Source organism: Podarcis tiliguerta (assembly GCF_965153285.1).
Source record: "Podarcis tiliguerta genome assembly, chromosome: 8".
In the NCBI taxonomy this organism is placed as follows: domain Eukaryota; kingdom Metazoa; phylum Chordata; class Lepidosauria; order Squamata; family Lacertidae; genus Podarcis; species Podarcis tiliguerta.
Genome location: NC_139541.1, coordinates 86,596,254 through 86,619,976, shown reverse-complemented (window position 1 = coordinate 86,619,976; position 23,723 = coordinate 86,596,254). Strand labels below are relative to the sequence as shown.

Below are 23,723 nucleotides of genomic sequence, written 5' to 3'. Positions count from 1 at the left end.
TGACCCTTGGTGACACTGCTTCTTCTTCCTCAACCTCAGCATCTTCCCCCTCTGACCTGCTGCGCCTCTTGGGCCTAACAGCTGGCTCAACGGGTGAAGAAGGCTCACTCTTTGGTTCAAGCCTCTTGGGTAAAACCTCAGTGCCTAGGACCTGCCGATCGTATGGTCGGCGGTTTAATCCCCGCGGTGGGGTGAGCTCCCGTCTTTCGGTCCCAGCTCCTGCCCACCTAGCAGTTCGAAAGCACCCCTAAGTGCAAGTAGATAAATAGGTACCACTTTATAGCGGGAAGGTAAACGGCGTTTCCATGTGCTGAGCTGGTGCAGGCTCGCCAGAGCAGCTTAGTCATGCTGGCCACATAACCCAGAAGTGTCTCCGGACAGCGCTGGCCACTGGCCTCTTAAGTGAGATGGGCGCACAACCCTAGAGTCGGACACGACTGGCCCGTTCGGCCAGGGGTACCTTTACCTTTATATATATGGGGGGGCAGTTAAATCACTGTTTGCAATAAAGAGCATGAAATCACTACAAGACTCCGAATATATTTCACTGGCAATGAAGGTGGGATCCTGCTGAGCTGTCTGCCATGCACCGCACACAGCCGCCACAGGCAGCACAGCATCGCACCGTGCATCCAGGCTACAGCTCCAGGACCCAAGGACCCAGAATGGCGACAGACAACCGCTTCATGCCGTTCAGCCCAGCCTCAGGAGACTGGGAAGGATACGCCACCCGCGTCTAGTTCCTCCTGGAGGCAAAGGACATCATGAGACACAGCCAAGAAGAGGGCAACCTTCTTCAGCATCTGTGGAGAAGAAACGTTCAAGATCGCCCAAGCCCCCCTCACTCCGGAGAAACCATAACCGGGTAAGTGACCTCCCTCTGCCAGGCTGCCTGGCTCTGCAACGTCACAGAGCTGGAGAACATGCTCCACGACTGTCTCATGAGCGGCCTGAGGGACGAGAAGCTTTACAAGCTGCAATAAAGAGCATAAAATCACTACAGGACTCCTGAGTAGATTTCAGAGCATCTAATGCATCTTTGGTTGGGATTGTCCACCAAGGAGATTGGAGATGGTTGCCAGTCAAAGGGTAGTATAAGGCACGGCGGGGGGGGGGGAGAGCTCCTTGTGAAAGGGGGGGGCAGTTTTGGGAGACATTCCAGCCGTGGCATTGGCAGCCAGATGAGGAATCCTGGAAGAGGACACTCCAGGCTCATCTAGTCCAACCCCTGCAATTCAGGAACCCCGGTTCTTAGTCCCGCCAGCTCCCTTGAGCTGGGCAACTCAGATGCCTGGAGCAGCGCCCCATTGGAGAGCAGCCTTGGGTCGCCTCTGGAGCTGGCCGGACCTTTTGGACGGCTGTTTCCATCCCGCCTGCCTCCGGTTGGGAGTTAAAGCGCAAAGCCCATTGAGGGGGGCTGGTCCTGGAGGTGGTTTTCAAGTTGGAACTATGTTTTGACCCTTTGCCAAAAGAAGATGCCACAAAGTGTGTGTGAGGGGGGGTGTCTTTTCAGTGCCAGGATACAAGGTGCTCTCTTGACCCGGGAGCCCAATCCCTCTCCCCCACCCCTAGAAAAGGGGGTCTTCCAATCATCCTCTCCTTGCAGGACCCCCTTTTCCTTCCTCTTTGCTCAGAGTCGGAACCAACTCTCTCTCAAGGGACCCTGGAGCCAAACACTTGCAGAGTTTTCCTCTGGCTTCTCAAGCAAAGGGTGGGAAGGAATACATTCTTTTATATATATATATATATATATTTTATTAGGTTTTACATAGAAAATGAAACAACAAAAAGTGAACAACAGTACCAAAGAAAAAAGAAATACAATATAACACAAACACAAAACAGCAAAAAGTATCAGAAAAAAGAAAGACAAAATTAAAAACAATTTTATCTTCATTGTATTCCTTGCATTAACTTATTTCTCCGACCTCCCCAGACCTCCCTTCTCTGTATTCCAAATCATGTATTCAGACAACAAATCCCTTCCCTCTGTCTTAATTAATTTTTGTCTTAATTTTAGTATCTTAATATAACTTGATTTTCTTGTATCTTAAAATATTAAGTCTTTTTTAATTTTTAAACTTTTTACTAATAACCTTTTACATTCAATCAGATGTCATCTAACATTCATTGATCTTATAATATTTCTGTAGGTAGTCTTTAAACTTCCTCCAATCTTCTTTCACCATCTCTTCTCCCTGGTCTCTGATTCTGCCGGTCATTTCAGCCAATTCCATATAGTCCATTACTTTCATCTGCATTCTTCCAGAGTGGGTAGTTCTTGTGTCTTCCAATACTGTGCGATAAGTATTCTTGCTGCTGTTGTTGCATACATAAAGAAAGTCCTATCCTTTTGCACCTGTTGGCCGACCATGCCCAGGAGAAAGGCCTCTGGTTTCTTCAGAAAGGTGTATTTAAACACTTTTTTCATTTCATTATAGATCATCTCCCAGAAGGTCTTAATCCTCGGGCATGTCCACCAAAGGTGGAAAAAATTACCTTCAGCTTCCTTACCTTTCCAACATTTGTTATCAGGCAAATGATAGATTTTTGCTAATCTGACTGGGGTCATGTACCATCTGTATATCATTTTCATAATATTCTCTCTGAGGGCATTACATGCCGTAAATTTCATACCAGTGGTCCACAACCGTTCCCAGTCAGCCAGCATTATATTATGACCAACATCCTGTGCCCATTTAATCATTGCAGATTTCACTTCCTCATCCTGTGTATTCCATTTCAACAGCAAGTTATACATTCTTGACAGAGTCTTAGTTTTGGGTTCTACCAGTTCTGTTTCTAGTTTTGATTTTTCCACCTCGAAACCAATTTTCCTATCCAGTTTGTAAGCCTCCATTATCTGGTAATAGATTATTATATTAATATATTACCAGGGAAGGAATACATTCTTGTTGCTCTTGAGATGTACAGAAATCTGTTCCCCACAGAGGTAGAAGCTTGCCATGCCCCCAAAGTCCCCCGAGGGAGCAGCTCTGCGCCTGTGCCACCCCCGGGGCTCCTCCGCAGGGAGAGGGGGACCAGCAAAAGGGTTAAGTGGCACCCAGCCTGGCGAGGAAAAGGCCCGCCAGGGGGATGTCCTTCCAGAGCCCCTCCCCCTCTGGGCCTTTCCTGCTCCTTCTGGGGAGTTTGGTTTTTAGCCAAGAGAAAGCTTCCTCTTCTTGTCTCCTCTTCCCCCCTCAGTGACTTCACAGCTCTGGTGCAGTCCCTTCCCAGATACAGAGAGTGATCTGGGGTGTCGCGGAATCCTAGAACTGGAGAATTCTGCAGGTCTGCCCAGAACTCATTGCACTGAGGGGCAGGGCAGGGAGAAATGCAGAGGGGCACTGCCTGCCAATCCAATTCCCCGAAATTCATCACCCATCCTGAGACCCTCAGAAGAAGATTCAGGAGGGGCCTGGGCCCCTGACCAACCACATGGCTGCACGGTCATTTCCACCATTCCAGAGGCGAGACCCTCCATCCCAACCAGGGAGGGGTGTTGCTTTACTTGCCAACAAGCAGGACACGCACGCCTGTTTGTTGGCATCAGGCTGCAGGAAGCTCAGGGGAAGTGGTGGGTTGGGGCACCTAGGAGAATATCCTACACCCAAAGACGCCCCATGTGGTTATCGGACAGACTAAGAGCCCTGGAGCTGGAGGAGGGAGACCTGGGCCCAGTTCCCCCCATGGCTAGGAGCTTTGGAGGGCGGTGGGGAAGAAGGGGAGTGAGAGGAGCTGGTTCTGGGTGGAAACATCCACTCTGAGGAAAAGATCACCAGCTAGAGAAAGGAGTCTCTGAGCTTAGTGGGAAGGACAGTGTGTGGTGTCCTGGGAGAGTAAATCAGGTCAGGAATGAACTGGGAGGCTGAGCCAGGAGAAGGAGGAGCTGGAAAGAGACCGGCTGCTGAGGTCTCATCCCAGCCAGGAGGGGAGAGATCCTTCTAGAAAGAGAAGACTCCCAAACCAGAGATCCCTTGGGTCTTTTGCTTGGAGTACCTCGGGAGTAGGGTAACTGGCAGAAAGTGCTACCTTGTTAAGAGCCAAAGTCTTAAGTGTGAAGACAGGAGGGCCTGGCGTGCTCTGGTCCAGGGGGTCACAAAGAGGCGGACACCACTAAACGACGACGACCTCACGTGAGTCCCCCACAAGATAATCTGGGGTAGTTGGAGGGCATTTGTGGGAATTGTGTTCTGTGAGGTGGGTGCACTATATTTAAGAGAGAGAACGGGCCCAAGGCTGCCAGGGGGAAAAGAGCCCTTGCGTCGTCGCATATTAATTGAGGGCAGAGGTGGGATAGGAAGTTAAAACCCACACAGATCCTATTTAGTTTTGAGCGGACTGGCAGACTCAAACATTCATGAGGAAAACTGGATGCTGCACTTACGCTCACAGATATGTGGAGTTTTGAGTGAAATATTCTCAGATCTCAGAGAGGATGAAACCTCTGATTCCCTCACATTTAAGGAGAGAGTGAAAGTGCGCTTTGGACTGACTGCAGAACAAAGCCAAAAAGCCTTTCGTGAAATTAAAAGGAAACCAGGAGAGACTTATGCCCAACTGGGCAGCCGAATTGACAAAGCTCTGGACAGATGGGAGGAAAGTTAGATGAGCTCAAACAGCTGATCTGTTTAGAGTGATGTTTTCAAGAGGTTCCTGCTCATTTAGGCTTAAAACAGTAACTGAAGTCTCTACCTTGGGAGATGAAATCAAAGGAGACTTAGGGGGAGCAGTAATACTCTGTCCCTTCCAGGAAAAGTAACCCAGGGAGGAAGTGGGGTCTCAAAACAAGAACCCTGAAGGGCGGGCCCAAGGGTGCCGGGGGGGGGAAAGAGCCATGATATGAAGTAAAAACCCACAGAGAAACGTACCCAGAGACACAGAACAACCAGTTTAATAAAGGAGTGAAGTTCTTTGATTAAAAAGAGAAAAAAATCCTGTCAGAAAATGACCAGCCAGCGCCAAGCCAAAGAGACTCAGGATGACCCAGCTGCTGCGTCTGAGGAGAATCCTAATATATTGAATTAGAGATGATGAGGCTAAGATTGGAACTGTCTAAGGCTGAAGAAGAGAGAAAAAAACATAAAGTTGAAGCAGAGAAAGAAAGAGAACAGGCCAGAATGGCAGCCGCCCTTCATCCAGCAGAGATACAGGCAGAGAGAGAGAGAGAGAGAGAGAGAGAGAGAGAGAAAGATGAGCCCAAGAAGAAAGAGACAGGGAGGCCAAGATGGCCCATGAAAAAGAGATGTTTCCTTTAAAAATAGAGCAGATTAAGGCAAGGGCAGAACTGCCACAAGCAATGTTGGGGGTGGAGATTTTACCTCAGCAAATGTAAAGTATTTACAGTGGTACCTCGGGTTACAGACTCCGCTAACCCAGAAATAGTACCTCAGGTTAAGAACTTTGCTTCAGGATGAGAACAGAAATCATGTTCCGGCAGCGGCAGGAGGCCCCAGAACAGTTTCAGGTTACGAACGGACCTCTAGAGCAAATTAAGTACTTAACCCGAGGTACCACTGTAAAAGCTGATGGTGTGCAGGCCTAATGGTCAAAGCTTCAAAATGCCAGTTTTCAAAATGAGGCAAGTCAACTATTTGGGTCCCGTCCCACGGGGTGGAAATATACAACCTGATTGGAGCAAGGCAAAGGTCCTTCAAGAGGGGCCTAGACCCTCCACGAAAAGAGCAAGAAGAGCTTTTCTGGGGGGACAGGGATATTGTCCTCCATTTATTCCTCCTTTTAGCCCCCCTGCTGCTCCTTGACATGACTGGGTGAAGAAAGACCAGCCAGACAAGATCATTTGGAGGGACCAGGGCCAGGCAGCGTTGGGACATTGAAAAACAGCCCTAGATCCGGGGTCAGCAAGCTTTTCCAGCCGGGGGCCGGTCCACCGTCCCTCAGACCTTGTGGGGGGCCGGACTATATTTTGGGAGGGGGGAAATGAACGAATTCCTATGCCCCACAAATAACCCAGAGATGCATTTTAAGTAAAAGGACACATTCTACTCATGTAAAAACACGCTGATTCCCGGACCGTCCGGGGGCCGGATTGAGAAGGCGATTGGGCCACATCCGGCCCCCGGGCCTTAGGTTGCCTCCCCTGGCCTAGATGGACCTTGGGGTCCCTTCCAATTTTAGGATTCTGCTCTTCATTTTGGAAGGCGGACAAGGAGCAAGAGCAACCTGCCGTCACAGAAGGAAGAGGACGGAGTCTTCATCTCCTTGGTTGCCCTTCTCTGGGAGGGTGGGCAGATTTTGAGGAGCAAAAACGAGGATGCGATGATGACTCTCACTTTCAAAACTCCTAGTACGCTGTGAGATGTTTTGCTGAGGGGGGGGGGGGGCAGGAGAAGAGAAGAGAAATGCAAGTCTTCCACCCCCAGTTATGTCTCCTCCAGAACGTCTGGCCAGAGACATTTTGACCCAAAAATCCACCTGGACAGAAATTTTACCCCTGAAAAGGAGGACATGTCCTGGGGAAAGAGGACACATGGCAAGCCTTCTTCTCTGGCGTCCCTCCTAGCCGAGTAAGATGGTCTTCCCTAAAGACGGTTTCAACCATGAGGCCCTCAGGGACTGGGGGGCCAATTCTGGATCCAGGCGTCCTTCCTGGCCTGGTTGAAGGAGCTGTGAAGACACGCTGATTCCAGAGGATGAGGAGCCTCAAACACACCGTTTAATCCACACGCGTCTGGCACCCGGTGTTGGCAACCCAAGTCTAAATCCAAGTCCCACATTTATGAAATGGAGGTATTTTGCGGGGGTTGGGCACCCACAAACTTATAGCAATGTCACCGGAGGGGGAATCAAAGGCTTCCTAGGAAAATCCCCTCGGCTGCTCCTGTGCTGCTTCCAAGGCGACGTCACTAACAGAGAAGAACATGGGATATTTATGGCTGAAATACAGACCCCAAGCAGCAGGTGGGACAACACAGAATGGCCCCCCCAGCCACGTCTCCCCCCCCCCCGGACCCCCTCTTGCTGGGACAGGGCTCTCTGCCCCGCAGCCCCCAAGAGAGACTCGCCCCCCCCAGAAGAGACACCCCCGGGTCCCCCATCTGGCCCCCCAAGACCCCCCTCTCCCCCGCCCAGACGCCCCTTCCCAGCCCCGGGCAGAGAGGCGGGCTCCTCCTCCCGGACACGGGTTCCCCCTTCCCACGCACCCTCCCAGGCCCCCCTCTTGCTGGGACAGGGCTCTCTGCCCCGCAGCCCCCAAGAGAGACTCGCCCCCCCCAGAAGAGACACCCCCGGGTCCCCCATCTGGCCCCCCAAGACCCCCCTCTCCCCCGCCCAGACGCCCCTTCCCAGCCCCGGGCAGAGAGACGGGCTCCTCCTCCGGGACACGGGTTCCCCCTTCACACGCACACGCGCCCAGGCCCGGGTTCGGGGTCCGCCTTCCTCCCCCCCCCCCCCCGCGCCTGCGCGACGCCCCGGGCTCCTCGGCAGGGAGAGAGAAGGGTTAAGGGGCGCCGAGCTGGCTTCCTAGAGAGGACAGGAAAGGAAGGCGGGCCGCTCCTCCGCCTCCTCCTCCTCCCATCTGACGTCCCTTCCGGCCTGGCCTTCGCCTGCCGGGCTGTGGTGGGTCTCCTCTCGGGGGAAGCCTGGGGAACTCCCTGCCCCGGGGGGAGGCGGGAAGGGGAGGGAAGAGAGGCTGGGGGGTCCGGGAGGGAGGCAGAGGGACCTCAGGCCAGGGAGGCGGGACGGGAAGACAGTGAGGAGGGAGAAGGACATTCGGAGGGACATTATTGTGAGGGAGAAGGAGATTAAGAGGGACATTATTGTGAGGGAGAAGGAGATTAAGAGGGACATTATTATGAGGAAGAAGTATATTAAGAGGGACATGAGGGAGAAGTATATTAAGAGGGACATGAGGGAGAAGGAGATTAAGAGGGAAATTATTGTGAGGGAGAAGTGTATTAAGAGGGACATAATTGTGAGGGAGAAGTATATTAAGAGGGAAATTATTATGAGGGAGAAGTGCATTAAGAGGGACATTATTGTGAGGGAGAAGGATATTAAGAGGGACATTATTGTGAGGGAGAAGTGAATTAAGAGGGACATGAGGGAGAAGGAGATTAAGAGGGACATTATTATGAGGGAGAAGGAGATTAAGAGGGACATTATTATGAGGGAGAAGGACATTAAGAGGGACATTATTATGAGGGAGAAGGACATTAAGAGGGACATGAGGGAGAAGTATATTAGGAGGGACATTATTATGAGGGAGAAGGAGATTAAGAGGGACATTATTGTGAGGGAGAAGGAGATTAAGAGGGACATTATTGTGAGGGAGGAGGAGATTAAGAGGGACATGAGGGAGAAGGAGATTCGGAGGGACATTATTATGAGGGAGAAGGATATTAGGAGGGAAATACCACGAAGCTTCCCTTCTCTCCCTATTCATAAATCTCTGTATGTCAGCCATTTTCCCTCCCTAATTCTTTATTTGACGGAAAGTCCAGTTTCCGAGGCGTCTTCCAGGGCAGTTCCACCCAGAGGGCCTGGCCACCCTCCCCTCGGATCCAGAGCAGGAAGTCCCCAAGGGACGGTGGCTGGAGCTAGACATGGGCCCTGCTGCTCACCAAGCCACCCAAGCAGATATGGCTGGCTTGGGGCGAAGCTCTGGACTATGAAGTGGGGTGGGGAGGGACCCCCACTGTTGCCTTGGCTCCTAATTACAGCTGATACAAATGACTCACTTGTCATTCACAGTTATGACTTCTTCTTCCTCCTCCTCTCCCTACGCTTCCTCAGGGAACCTTCTTCTTCTCTTGGCTATGTATTGATCTTACAATAGAATAGTGTGTTTGATTCGTAGGAATTGCTGCAACTTGCACTAGAATTTGCAGAGGACCAAGGGGCTCCTTCCGATCTCTTGGAGACTTCCGGAGAGCCCAGATGGATGAGCAAGACTCAGCTGGCCCTGAAGCAGGAAGAGGCCATGCCATGGAAAGGGGGAGCAGTGGAGGATTCTGGGAAAACACTGTGAGGAAGGAACTGGGTGAGGAGGACACCCCTTGCTCAGAGGTGCAGAGCCAGCAGCTCAGGCAGTTCTGCTACCAGGAGGCCAAAGGACCCCGAGAGGTTTGCAGCCAATTCTACCACCTTGACCATCAGTGGCTGAAGCCAGAAAGGCACACGAAAGCTGAGATGCTGGACCTGGTGATCTTGGAGCAGTTCCTGGCTGTCCTTCCTCTGGAGATGGAGTGCTGGGTGAGGGACTGTGGAGCGGAGACCAGTTCCCAGGCGGTGGCCCTGGCCGAAGGTTTCCTCCTGAGTCAGGCAGAGGAGAGGAAGCAGGCGGAGAAGCAGGTGAGAGAGACTTTCCTCTGGATACTCCCAAGGGGCTCCAAAGAGGAGGGAGAGTATTCCCAAATCATTTCCTAATGGTCCATCCTTTTTGGAAAGCATCTAGGAACAGATATTATTGTTATTATTACTATTATTATTATTATTATTATTAATGACACCCATGTGGCTGGGTGCCTTCCAGCACATATAAAAGCATAAGAAGACATCAGATGTCTTCTAAAAGTTATGCATTTTCTTATTTCCTTATCACCTGATGGGAGGGCATTCCCCAGGGTGGGGGCCACTGTGGAGAAGGTCTTCTGCCTGGTTCCCTGTAAGTTCACTTATCACAGTGAGGGAATCAGCAGAAGACCCTCGGAACGGGACCTCAGTTCATGGAGACGCTCCTGTGGGTATACTGGGCCTTTGAGGCAGTTTAGGGCTTTGAAGTTCAGCGCCAACACTTTGAATTGTGCTGGGAAACATTCTGGGAGCCAGTGAAGATCCTTGAGGACCAATGTTTCATGGTCCTGGCAGCCAGTCCCAGACACCAGTCTAGCAGAAGCAGGAAGCAGCTTTCACCTCTGTCCCCGAAGGCGCTTTCCTCTGCCATTCCTTCTCTAACCCTTCTCCCCATTCTCTGTTTTGAATCCTTGTTGCTCTTTCAGAGGAAGGATCTTTTGGCAGAAATGGGTCTTGATTCTTCTGAGGCAGAGAAGACTCCGTTGGACGCCAGAGTGAGGCCTCTGGGTAAGGAGGAAGGAGCGTTTTCGCCCCCGTTTTGTCACATTCTCTTGGTTTTGAAACCTGTCTGTGAGTTCTTTACATCTTTTGGGGGAGGACACCTGGAGCCCAGAGCTCAGAGGGGGGGAGATGTATTTTTGCACAACTATTATATGAAATGGGTACAAATGTCCAAATGTACTCAGCAGGGGAGACGTTTATGATAGTAATTTGATTAGTTTACAATTACAGTTTAATAATAGCCTCCTTATAACAATGCAAAATTACAATACAATTACTTATTACAATACAATTACTAAACATTAGGAAGAACTTCCTGACAGTAAGAGCTGTTTGACAGTGGAATTTGCTGCCAAGGAGTGTGGTGGAGTCTCCTTCTTTGGAGGTCTTTAAGCAGAGGCTTGACAACCATATGTCAGGAATGCTCTGATGGTGTTTCCTGCTTGGCAGGGGGTTGGACTCGATGGCCCTTGTGGTCTCTTCCAACTCTAGGATTCTATGATTCTAATACCAATCTTTAAGATACAAAATTATATAATATAGGTGGCCCCCGCATGCTGAAACCGATGGTTTGATGATTTTCTTGATTTCTGCATTCCAAAATCTTATTAATTTCAATTACACTCCTGTCAAGATAACAATCCTTTATACAACAACTGCAATATTAATGACTTCCATTCGTATTGAAACATCAAATAATATATAAAACTACAAGTGAGGCACTCCAGCGATATCCTTACTCTTCCCATGTGTGGCAATCTTTCTGTTCGTGATGTTTTCCCCCGTCCTTGTAAAATGTTCTGTCTATCTTTTCCTGGTTGTTGCTGTTCTCCATTATTCCTTGGACGGAGCTAATATCCCATTGTGGTTTCAGAAATTCTCCATCGCTCTGTCCTGTGCTTCGTTGTTTGGCAACTTTAACAGCAGCTTCAAAAATCACACTGTCCCAATAAATAACCTCTTTTTGCCATTTTTCTTCTCTGCCTGGGAAGGAAAGGGATCGGTTAAACTGCAAATGACTCAGTAATGAACCTTATCAGCTCCTACACAACTTTCAGAGTCCTTACATCCCTCTGTCTGGCCTAAGATAAATGCGCATTTATCCAATTAAATTAAATTCCAAGTCCTTTTAGCATTATTCAGTTCAGTCTGTATATATTAAAGGATGGGGAAGTGTAGGGTAGCAGTGCCAGGGTAGCTTAGAAGGGAATGTACAGAAATAGAAAGGAAAGCAATACCCTACAGGGAAGAGTTAGCTCTAATTTTCCATCATAAACATTTTGCAAAATAGAGCTTCCCTCACTTTTTCCTTTTTGTTTTTACACACACAGTTCCATTTGATGTTATATTCCATATCTGCAATCCAGTTTCATCCCTGCACACCTGTACATATATAATTTGAACTAGCATTCAATGGTGGGTTGCCAAGTCATTAATGTAGAGAAGAAAACTTCATATAAAGAAGCCATAGGCTCCCCTCCCCCACCATCTTTTGCACCAACTGAAGTCTACTCTCAAATTCAAACCTTAAAGACCTTGCAGCTGGTTCAATTCCACAGTTTATGATCTCATCTCTTCCAGCAATGCCTGCACATTAATCCAAATTGAGCTCTGATTGACAGGAGAACCTCTTCTTCTTAATGGCGGCGAAGGAGGGTTTTCGGCAGGCGAAGGGCTTTTGCACTCAGCGCCTCCCTGCCTCCTGCAATCCATGCCAGAGCCGGAGCCTGGTACCGAGACAAACTGGGAGTGAAGCTCGTTTCCCCCTTTCCCTGGGGGAAACTTGCAAGGAGAATTAGCCTCAGCCATCCTTGTTTTTCCTTTGCCAACGATCTCCCGCTGCCTCCATTAAAGCAGAGCGGAACCGGAAGCTAGCAGGGGAGACTTGGACGAAGCCCCATCTGTACTTAGAGATGCACTGTTTCACCTCTGAGAGAAGCAGGCGCTCACAGTTTCCACTTGGTCTCTCCCAGGTGACGGAATGATGCCACCAAGACCTGCTCCTTCATCTTTTCATGGTGGTGGAGGGGAGGCAGCGGCTGTGGACCCAGATCAGGTAGGGGGAAGGAGCCTTGTGGGGAAGGACTGCTTGGATGCAGACTGGCTGGATGCAGAGGAATGGTGGGAGGAGCCAGAGAAGAGGGAGCCGACTGGGAGGAGGAGGAGGAGGAGGGGTCTGAAGCTGGAGAGGGAAGAGGGCTCAGGGAGCAGAGGGAGTCTGTGGCAGAGAGCAGCCCAGACTCCGAGGCAGAAGCTGCAGCAGGAGAGAGGGATGAGGAAGGCAGAGAGGGGTCTGGCCGCTGTAGAAAACAACAGAGCCACGTGAATGTTCTCTAAGAGGACAGCCTTTTTCCTTTTCTGTTAGGGTCCAGTCTGCTTTGAAGATGTGGCTGTCCATTTCACAGACGAGGAGTGGGCGTTGCTGGATCCTGACCAGAGAGCTCTCCATAAGGAAGTCATGGAGGAGAATCGTGGGATCTTGGACTCTCTCGGTAAGGCTCCCTATTGGATCATCCTATCTGTTTTGTAATTCAAGACATCTCTCTATGTGACGAACCTCTGATATTTCGATGGGGCTCAACAGTGCCACCCACAGCACCTGGGATGTTAACACTCCCACAGCAAACCTTCGATGGATGGCTATTGATTGTTTTCCCTGTGAATATTCTTCCTCCAGTTCTGCTGTTTAAAACCTCGATCAGGCTGTCTGAACTGCCCAGGCCTTCTTAAATGTAGGATTCAGAGTGATTTGGGATGTTGAAGTAGCTTCAGTCACGTTTCCTGCTTTTGTTCTTGCTTCTGTCTCTCTCTGGTTGACCAAAGAGTCGCTTGACATTGGAGATGGCACAGATTCCAAGACTGAACCAAACAAACTCCATCCCAAAACAGAGCCAGGCTTTTTGAATCTCAGGCAGTGAACCCTGTAGTAACAATAATGATAATTTTATTATTTTTACCCTGCCCATCTGACTGGGTGGCCCCAGCCAACAAATAGAAAAACATAATAAAACATCAAACATTAAAAGCGTCCCAATACAGAGGTGCCCCCAGAAGTCCTCTAAAAGTTGCATAGTTATTTCCTTGACATCTGTTGGGAGGGCGTTCCACAGGGTGGGTGCCCCTACCGAGAAGGCCCCCTGCCTCGTCCCCTGTAACGTCTCACAATAATGTAATATTGAAGTACAGTGGTACTTCGGGTTAAGAACTTTATTCGTTCTGGAGGTCTGTTCTTAACCTGAAACTGTTCTTCACCTGAAGCACCACTTTAGCTAATGGGGCCTCCTGCTGCTGCTACGCTGCTGCTGCTGCATGACTTCTGTTCTCATCCTGAAGCAAAGTTCTTAACCCGAGGTACTATTTCTCGGTTAGCGGAGTCTGTAACCTGAAGCTTATGTAAACCGAGGTGCCATTGTAAGGAAACTTGAATAATGATAATAATGCCGATATGATAAGTTTCTGCTGCATTCTGTGATGTCGAGAATTTAAGAAAACATCCAAATAGGTTTAAGGTGATGCACATCATCATTAAATTTTTAGCCACTAAAGAAATTTAAATTTGGCAGCTGCTACACACATTTGTTCAATATATGAAAAGTGTTTTTCAGCACATAGAAGTGACGTGCAGCGTAAATTAATAATGCAGAGTTTTAAAGAATAAGAGCTTTACTGAGTTAAAATAAACTTCTTCATGTTCCAAACAGTTTGACTGAGATTCCATACTGACTCTGCTCACAACTGAGGCGGAGTGACTGACTGAAATCTTTCAGAGAACACACAGAGAAAATGGCTGCTAAGTCACATGTCAGAGTGACTCAACAGTTAGCAGTTAGGCCTGAATAACTTTAGTAGGCCCAAATGATTGTGCAGTCCCAGCACTTCCCAGCCTGCTTTGCTGCTTCTGCTCTCATGTGTCTTTCTCACATGACAAGAAGTTCACGTTTCCCATTTTTATTCCCCTACTCTTACATCGCCCACCACAAGGCAGCTGACTATGACCAAGTCAGTCCAGAGTCAATGTTCCCAAATATTTCTCCAGCTCTTAAAATTTGTTTAGATTTATTACTGCATACTGAACAACTTAGCATATTGAATACCGTATTTTTCGCTCTATAAGGCGCACCAGACCACAAGACGCACCTAATTTTTGGAGGAGGAAAACAAGAAAAAAAATATTCTGAATCTCAGAAGCCAGAACAGCAAGAGGGATTGCTGCGCAGTGAAAGCAGCAATCCCTCTTGCTGTTCTGGCTTCTGGGATAGCTGCGCAGCCTGCATTCGCTCCATAAGACACACACATTTCCCCTTACTTTTTAGGAGGGGAAAAGTGAGTCTTATAGAGCAAAAAATACAGTATATCTTAATTTTAACAGCGAACTTTCCCGCATTGGCCACCTTTTTCAATAAAAGCACATTTTATTTATGAAGATAGTACAGATTCATATTTAAATTGGAACAAAATGACGTTACCAGGTTAAGCTGTACTTTTAAAAACCTGAGAGAGAAAATATCTAATATTCAACTTGATTTGTATACAAAACTAGATGTTTTTACAGAACAAAAGGAACGTTATAACATCTAACGCCCTTCAGTTCTTCCCCTGTTCCAAGCATTAATTAGCATTGTTTCATAATTTGGGACTGAACTTCTTCCCGAGACTCTAATCCGTTTGCCACTTAGTTTCAGGTGGTGATGAATTGGAAATGAAGAACAAGGGAGACCACAACGAAATCCACACAGTGGAGGAGCCATATCAGGATTCAGACTGTGAAGAGGGCTTCAGTCAGAGCTCCCATTCCACTTCCCATCACAGAAATCCCCTTGAGAAGAAACACTATCAGTGCTTGGAATGTGGGAAAAGCTTCACCTGGAAACAGAGTTTTGCTGCCCATCAAAGAATTCATACAAAAGAGAAACCCTATCATTGCTTGGAGTGTGGAAAGAGCTTCAGTCACAGCCACAATCTCACTTCCCATCGTAGAATTCATACAGGAGAGAAACCATATCACTGCATGGAATGTGGAAAGAGCTTCAGTCAGGGCTCCCATCTCACTGCACATCAAAGGATTCATACAGGGGAAAAACCCTATCACTGCTTAGAGTGTGGAAAGAGCTTCAATCAGAGGGCTAAGCTCACTTCCCATCAAAGGATTCATACAGGGAAGAAACCCTATCAGTGCTTGGAATGCGGAAAGAGCTTCAATCAGAGGGCTAAGCTCACTTCCCATCAAAGGATTCATACAGGGGAGAAACCCTATCAGTGCGTGGAATGTGGAAAGAGCTTCACTCGGAGTGCCCATTTCACTTCCCATCAAAGGATTCATACAGGGGAGAAACCCTATCAGTGCGTGGAATGTGGAAAGAGCTTCAGTCAGAGGGCCCATCTCACTTCCCATCATAGAATTCATACAGGGGAGAAACCATATCAGTGTGTGGAATGTGGAAAGAGCTTCAGGCAAAAAAGCAGTTTCACTTCCCATCAAAGGATTCATACAGGGGAGAAACCCTATCAGTGTGTGGAATGTGGAAAGAGCTTCACCAGGAAAGAAAGTCTAACTGTTCATAAAAGAAATCATAAAGGGGAGAAACCGTATCAGTGCTTGGAATGTGGAAAGAGATTCACCTGGAAAGAAAGTCTAACTGTCCATCAGAGAAATCATAAAGGGGAGGAACCATATCACTGCTTGGAGTGTGGAAAGAGATTCACCAGGAAAATAATTTTCACTACCCATCAAAGAATTCATACAAAACAGAAACCCTATCACTGCTTTGCGTGTGAAAAGAGCTTCAGTCACAGCTATACACTCACATCCCATTGTAGAATTCATTCAAGGGAGAAACCCTATCAGTGCTTGGAATGTGGAAAGGGCTTCGCCAGGAAACAAAGTCTCACTGTCCATCAAAGAGTTCATACAGGGGAGAAACCCTATCAGTGCTTGAAATGTGGAAAGAGCTTCAGTCAAAAGAGCAGTTTCACTTCCCATCAAAGGATTCATACAGGGGAGAAACCCTTTCAGTGCGTGGAATGTGGAAAGAACTTCAATCTGAGGGCCCATCTCACTTCCCATCAAAGGATTCATACAGGGGGGAAACCCTATCAGTGCGTGGAATGTGGAAAGAGCTTCAGTCAAAAAAGCAGTTTCACTTCCCATCAAAGGATTCATACAGGGGAGAAACCTTTTCATTGCGTGGAATGTGGAAAGAGCTTCAGTAAGAGGGCCAAGCTCACTTCCCATGAAAGGATTCATACAGGGGAGAAACCCTATCAGTGCTTGGAATGTGGAAAGAGCTTCACCCGGAAAGAAAGTCTCACTGTCCATCAAAGAATTCATAAAGGGGAGAAACCATATCACTGCTTTGCGTGTGGAAAGAGCTTCAGTCACAACTATAGTCTGACTTCCCATCGTAGAATTCATACAGGGGAGAAACCCTATCAGTGCATGGAATGTGGAAGGAGCTTCAGTCAGAGGACCAAGCTCATTTCCCATCAAAGGATTCATACAGGGGATAATCCCCATCAGTGCATGGAATGTGGAAAGAGTTTCAGTCACAGCTACAATCTCACTTCCCATCAAAGAATGCATACAGGGGAGAAACCCTATCAGTGTGTAGAATGTGGAAAGAGCTTCAGTCAGAGGGCCAAGCTCACTTCCCATCAAAGGATTCATACAGGGGATAACCCCTATCAGTGCATGGAATGTGGAAAGAATTTCAATCACAAGTATGATCTCACTTCCCATCAAAGAATTCATACAGGGGAGAAACCCTATCAGTGCTTGGAGTGTGGAAAGAGCTTCAGCTGGAAACAAAGTTTTGCTTTCCATAAAAAAATCCATACAGGGGAGAAACCGTATCAGTGCTTGGAATGTGGAAAGAGATTCATTAACAGCTCCACACTCACTTCCCATCAAAGAATTCATACAGGGGAGAAACCCTTCAAGTGCTTGGAATGTGGAATGAGCTTCACCTGGAAAATAAGCCTCACTTCCCATCAAAGACTTCATGCAGGAGAAAACCCCTTTCAGTGCCTGGAATGTGGAAAGAGCTTCACCAGGAAAGTAGGTCTCAATGCTCATCAAAAATTACACACAGCAGAGGAGTCAGATCAGTGTTAGGAATGTGGAAAGAGCTTCAGTCAAAAAGGAAATCTCATTTCATCAAAGAATACATACAGGGGAGGAAGCATATCAGTGCCAAGTGTGTGATTGGAAGGAGTTTTGAAAGTCTGGTCTCATTTTCAAAGCTCTTTTTTTAAAAATTGGACCTTTTAGAAAGACTGAGAGCTGGCTGAAAAAGCCAAAATCCGGACACATTTCGACAAGCTTGTTTCTTTTTGAAGGAAAATATTTATTCTACTCTGAGCCCCTTAAAGTGAATTGGATTCCTGCCAGTCAACCACTCTTACCTGAACATCTAATTTGCTATGTCTTCTTGGACACTCCCTTTTTTTAATTTTTATGGTTCATCTCTTCAAGTAATTATTTGGTTTATTTGTTTAATTCGAATCTTAATTTCAGAAATTGGATTTTATGTAAGACAGCTTATGTGTGTTGGGTATCAGGCTAGAAGGAAGAGGGAGAACAGGAAAAATGCAGGAAACAGAATCTGACTAAAGAGATGAAGGAAAATTTGGAGAAGCTATTAGCCCGAATTGAGAGAAATAGTGAAATGGTGACAAATTTGACCACTAAAGCAGAGACACTGACAAAGAAAACAGAAGCACTAGATGTCTCCATGAAAGGAAGGGAGGAGAAGTCTGAAAAGCTGGAAGACAAAAAATGGAAATCAGAACAGGAGACGCTTAGGATTGATGTGGACGGTTTGGGTGGGAGATAAGAGGCAACTGTGGGCGCTTTGGCTGTTCTTGAGATGAGACAGAAAGCCCAGCCTCTGAGACGGAGAGGAGGAAGGAGAGCAGGATTTTAGCAAAGGTTTGAGCGGAGTGGCTGGGAGTGGAAGAGGAATTCATGGAAGAGGCGCCACCCTCTTCACAGCAGGGGGTGGTGGTTTTGGGGTAGAAAACGAATGTGAATAAATCCCCCAGTGCCACCCCCTGGCCGGTCTTCCTGTCTCCCTCTCCTTGTGCCCCCATCCTGCCCCAATCAAAGTCCCAGCCAGCAGCTGCCCCCCAGGCCTTCCTCTGCCCATCTTGGGGCCTCAAGGCATGCGGGCAGAATTTGGTGGGGTGGCTGAGCCAGGCTGGGCTCAGAGGTCTGCTTTCCTCTCCTTGCACTGGGAAGCTTGTCTACTAACTAATGGATAAAGGGTTGTTTGGAAGACTAAGCCATCTCTACCCCCCACCCTGTTTTGAAATAAAGCCTATTTAAGAATTGGGGACACGGAGGAAGGAGAAAGTTATGTACGAAGCTTGGATCCTAGAACAACAGGCAAGTAGGTTCCTAGAATGCAACAACTGATTGGCTTGCAGGAAAAGACCAATCAGGCTCCAGGAGGAAAGCAGAATCAGCCAATCAGACTGAACTCGTCGTGTAAATAATGTATATAAAAACCTGAGGTTTGGGGGGCGATCAAATCACTGTTTTACAAACTGCAATAAAGAGCATGAAATCACTATAGGACTCTGAATATATATCACTGGAGATGAAGGTGTGATCCTGCTGAGCTGTCTGCCGCGCACCGCACACAGCCGCCACAGGCAGCATTGCACTGCACATCCAGGCTACAGCTCCAGGACCCAAGGACCCAGAATGGCGACAGACAACCGCTTCATACCGTTCAGCCCAGTCTCAGGAGACTGGGAAGGATACGCCACCCGTTTCCAGTTCCTCCTGGAGGCAAAGGACGTCATGAGACACAGCCAAGAAGAGGGCAACCTTCTTCAGCATCTGTGGAGAAGAAACGTTCAAGATCGCCTGAGCCCTCCTCACTCCCACAAATATTGCGACCGTTCCCTATGACACGATAATAGAACGGCTGAAGGGGCACTTCTCGCAACAACCCTCAGTGGTAGCGTGACGCAGTGCCTTCTAGCCAAAGCGGCAGGTCTCCGGAGAAACCATAACCGGTTTCTCCCTCTGCCAGGCTGCCCGGCTCTGCAACGTCACAGAGCTGGAGAACATGCTCGGCGACTGTCTCATGAGCGGCCTGAGGGACGAGAAGCTGCAGTGGTGCCTCTACGCCAAGAAGGACCTGACGGTCCAGGCTGCCCTAGAGGAGGCTTTAGCAACTGAAGCTGCCGAGAGGTCAGCGCAAGGATTCCAGTCAAACATGTCGTCCCAACCTGGGATCCACCACGAGGACCTCACCGATGACTCAGAATCTGACGGGGAGGACGTGCACTGAGTGGAACAGCGCACATAAGCTGCATGCCCACCATGACAGCCTCGTCCGGAAGATGGGAACTGTGCAAGTTGCGGGGAGAGCCATGAGCAGAGGACTTCCCAACGCAGAATGCCGACAATGCAGAAAAGTGGGACACATCACCCGGGTGTGCTGTGCCTGCCCTGCCCGACGCCTCGAACCAGATGGCCAACCCAAGAGTCCCAAGGTAACTTGACGAATATAATAATAATAATAATTAATAATAATTTATTATTTGTACCCCGCCCATCTGGCTGGGCTTCCCCAGCCACTCTGGGTGGCTTCCAACAAAGAGTCCCAAGGTAACTCGACGAAGATCACAGACTGTCAGGTATACCAGTTGCCTCATTCTAATGCGGAAACAATTTACATCAAGGCACAGATAGAGGCAGCCCCGTACCGCCTGGAGCTTGATAAAGGCTCAACCCTGTCCATAATTTTGGCATGGACATTAAGGAATTGTGTCTCAGTGGTGGCTCCAAGTTTGGCCAGCCCCATTCACCCTCCGGAAGACTTCCACAAACGCAAGGTCCCCACGATGGGGGTGGGAACCTTCAATGTACAATATCGAGGGCGGAAGTGGCAGTTGGACTTGATCGTGGTCAAGGGACGCTACGTTAGCTTACTGGGGTTGGCGTGGTTTGGGCCACTGGGGCTAGCCATCACTGGGGTAAACCGCACCAGCTCCCACGTGGACGTGGATGCCACGTGCAAAGAATTTCCAGAGGTTTTCGATGGGGCATTGGGATGATATACTGCCCACCCCATTGGCCTACAACTAGACCCTGCCATATGACCCATCATGTTCAAGGCCCACCAGGTCCTGTTCACCCTTAAAACCCCGCATTGACGAGGAATTAGACCGGCTCATGGAGCAAGGAGTGCTCTAGCCTAATGCCCCCGAGAAACCCCAATCATCACACCCGTCAAGCCCAATGGCTCAGTCCACATCTGCGCAGACTACAAATGTACCATAAAGAAAGCCCTTACAGCTCATGCATCCCCGGTGCCAATGGTCAGCCATGTCCTTGCCACCCTGGCGGGGTCTAAGATTTTTGGCAAGCTGGCCCTGTCCCAGGCCTATCAGCAGTTGCCAGTGGACGAGGCCACTGCGGAGGCACAGACGACTGTAACGCACAGGGGCGCGTTCTGTGTCAGGGGGCTGAAATGTAGCGTCAGCGTGGCCCCAGGCATATTCCAAAATCCAATGGACTCTCTCCTCAAAGGAATTCCCGGCGTCACACTCTTCTTCGATGATGTGTTGATCACCGGGGCCACGCTGGGGGAGTTTGGGGACACACTCCGCACCGTCCTGCACTGTTTCCAGATGGCCAGCCTCAAGGTGAAGCAGGAAAAGTGTCTGCTAGGAGTTCAATAGGTGGTTTTTCTAGGATTTACAGTAGATGCAGACGGAGTCCACCTGACCGGGGACAAGGTGCGAACTATTTGCGACACCCCTGCACCTAAGGGTAAGGCGGAACTCCAAGCCTTCTTGGGACTATTGAACTTTTACCATGCCTTCTTACCCCACAAAGCAGCAGTAGCAGAGCCCCTAGACAGACTGTTAGATAAGCGGGCCCCGTGGGTGTGGGGGCAGTGCCATGAGGCTGCGTTCCAAGCAGTCAAAAATCTGCTCGTCTTGAACCCAGTCCTGGCGCGCTTTGACAAGAGGTTGCCGGTGGTGCTGGCATGCGACACCTCGCCCTATGGTGTCGGTGCCGTACTAGGGCACCAACTTCCGGATGGAAGAGAGGTGCCAGTGGCTTACTTTTCCCAGATCCTCTCCACAGCTGAGAGGAACTATTCACAAATAGACAAAGAGGGCCTGGCAATTGTGAAGGGAGTAAAGAAATTTCACGCTTTCTATTATGGGCGCCCCTTTACCGTCGTGACCGACCACAAGTTGCTGCTTGGCCTATTCACACCCGAGAAGCAGACCCCTCAAGTACTGTCACCCTGCGTCCTCAGGTGGTTGATTTTCCTCACTGGCTACCAGTATACACGGTCCACCAGCCTGGGAAGGCAATGGGCCATGCAGACGCCCTCAGCAGACTGCCACTACCTGAGACCGGACCAGACCCAGGACCCGCACATGAGGTCATGAGCCTGGAACATCTTCCTGACCGCCCCATTCAGGTGCTGGAAGTAGCACGCCACTCCATGAAGGACAGGGTCATCTCCCGGGTCCTGGACTGGGTGTGGCGGGGATGGCCCAGTAGCGACCCTGGGCTGGAATTTGTGGGCTATACAACCTGCAAACACAACTGGTCAGCCCACAAGGGGTGCCTGTTACGGGGAAGCAGGGTGGTTGTTCCCCAGCCTCTGTGCCAAAAGTTCCTCACAGCCCTACATGAAACACACCCGGGGTAGTGAGGCCCTTAAGCTATGTGTGGTGGCCAGGAATTGACGGGGAGATAGAGGCCTCGGTTAAATACTGCCAGAGCTGAAAGGAGTCCTGCCCAGATCCCTCAAGGGCCCCCATCCAACCCTGGGAGTCCACCCGAGCACTGTGGTCCCACCTGCATGTGGACTTCACTGGCCCCTTCCAGGGAAGGACATTCTTTGTAGTGGTGGACTCATACTCCAAATGGCTGGAGGTCGCCCAGGTACTGTCAACTTCCACGGCTGCGGTCATCCAAGTACTATGCAGGCTGTTCACAACCCACAGACTCCCTGACACCCTCGTCTCCGACAACGGAACAGCATTCACATCACAGGAGTTCCAGACTTTCGCAACAGAAAATGCCAACTGCCATGCACGATCAATGCTGTTCCACACCGCCACCAATGGCCAAGCAGAGCACATGGTGTGGACCACCAAGGACACCCTCCGCCGCATGATGCAAGGGGACTGGGAGTATCGCCTAGCTGCATTTGTCCTAGCCCAGCATAGCACCCACAGCACAATGATGGCCGGAGCCCAGCGGAACTACTCATGGGCTGGTGCCTCACAACAAGACTGGACCGCCTTCACCCCAACAGGGCCCATGACGAGGCAGCAGTGGGGGAAGGTAGTAACCCCCGGACCTTCCAGCTCCGCGACCCAGTGTACGCAAAGAACTTTCGGGGGGGCCTGGCATGGGTACCCACCAGTCACCAGTGACTGGCCCCGTGTCATACAAGGTGCTAATGAAGGGGGGAAAGCTTGGCGCCGCCACTGCGATCAACTGCTGTGATGGTTCCTGGGGGGCAACTGCAAGGAGGGCTGGACAGAGGAATCCCAAGGGGATAGCAGAAGGGTGAGGCCCATAGAGCAGGAGGAGCGGGTAAGGGAGGCAGAACTAGGAAGTCCAGAAGTGACCGAGGCCGAGCAGCCACAGGAACCAGAACCACAACCGAGTGGACTAGCGGCGTCCCACCCAACGACCCCATCACAGCCGGCAGCCCTGGAACAAGAGCCAGAACCAGGAACCCCTACCAAGAGACAACCAAGACCACAAGGCATACGTAGGTGACCGGCATACCTCAACGACTAGGAATCCTAACCTTCTGGGCGCAACGGGAACGTAGAGGGGAGGGGGGTTATGTACTAAGCCTGGAGCCTAGAACAAAAGGCAAGTAGGATCCTAGAATGCAACAACTGATTGGCTTGCAGGAAAAGAGCAATCAGGCTCCAGGAGGGAAGCAGAATCAGCCTATCAGACGAGACTAATTGTGTAAATAATGTATATAACAGCCTGAGGTTTGGGGGCCATTAAATCACTGCTTTACAAGCTGCAATAAAGAGCATGAAATCACTACAGGACTCCTGAGTAGATTTCAGAGAATCTAATGCATCTTTGGTTGGGATTGTCCACCAAGGAGATTGGAGATGGTTGCCAGTCAAAGGGTAGTATAAGACACAGGCTGGGGGGGGGGGGAGAGCTCCTTGTGAAAGGGGGGGGCAGTTTTGGGAGACATTCCAGCCGTGGCATTGGCATCCAGATGAGGAATCCTGGAAGAGGACACTCCAGGCTCATCTAGTCCAACCCCTGCAATTCAGGAACCCTGGTTCTTAGTCCCGCCAGCTCCCTTGAGCTGGGCAACTCAGATGCCTGGAGCAGCGCCCCATTGGAGAGCAGCCTTGGGTCGCCTCTGGAGCTGGCTGGACCTTTTGGACGGCTGTTTCCATCCCGCCTGCCTCCGGTTGGGAGTTATAGCGCAAAGCCCATTGAGGGTGCCTGGTCCTGGAGGGGGTTGCAACTATGTTTTGACCCTTTGCCAAAAGGAGATGCCACAAAGTGTGTGTCATAGAATCCTAGAGTTGGAAGAGACCACAAGGGCCATGAAGCAAACGTAACATGAGGTATGGCTGTATTTGTGAGGCATAGGAATTCGTTCTCCCCCCCCCTTTCAAAATATAGTCCCCCACAAGTTCTGAGGGGCAGTGGA

The 23,723-nt window shown here is 49.5% G+C and overlaps 1 protein-coding gene and 1 long non-coding RNA gene across 2 annotated transcripts; both read left to right on the top strand.

Annotated features, from left to right (window-relative positions):
• The first annotated feature begins 525 nt into the window (after positions 1-525).
• Positions 526-19,794, top strand: LOC310684857. The gene is made up of 3 exons (XR_014514890.1): positions 526-577; positions 18,860-19,539; positions 19,655-19,794. It is a non-coding gene; the product is annotated as an uncharacterized lncRNA (long non-coding RNA).
• Positions 7,543-23,090, top strand: LOC310684207 (uncharacterized protein). The gene is made up of 7 exons (XM_083454877.1): positions 7,543-7,599; positions 8,713-9,312; positions 9,960-10,041; positions 12,009-12,091; positions 12,401-12,527; positions 14,712-18,201; positions 22,907-23,090. Exons 2-6 carry the CDS (start codon positions 8,899-8,901, stop codon positions 17,144-17,146), a joined length of 3,141 nt encoding a protein of 1,046 aa, XP_083311003.1. The 5' UTR covers positions 7,543-7,599; positions 8,713-8,898; the 3' UTR covers positions 17,147-18,201; positions 22,907-23,090.
• Positions 23,091-23,723: the final 633 nt, after the last annotated feature.

Coding starts and splice junctions, on each gene's coding strand:
- LOC310684207 (XM_083454877.1), top strand. CDS start 8,899: ATGGATGAGCAAGACTCAGCTGGCCCTGAAGCAGGAAGAGGCCATGCC. Junction 10,042..12,008: donor CGCCAGAGTGAGGCCTCTGG/GTAAGGAGGAAG, acceptor GGTCTCTCCCAG/GTGACGGAATGATGCCACCA. Junction 12,528..14,711: donor TGGGATCTTGGACTCTCTCG/GTAAGGCTCCCT, acceptor TTTGCCACTTAG/TTTCAGGTGGTGATGAATTG.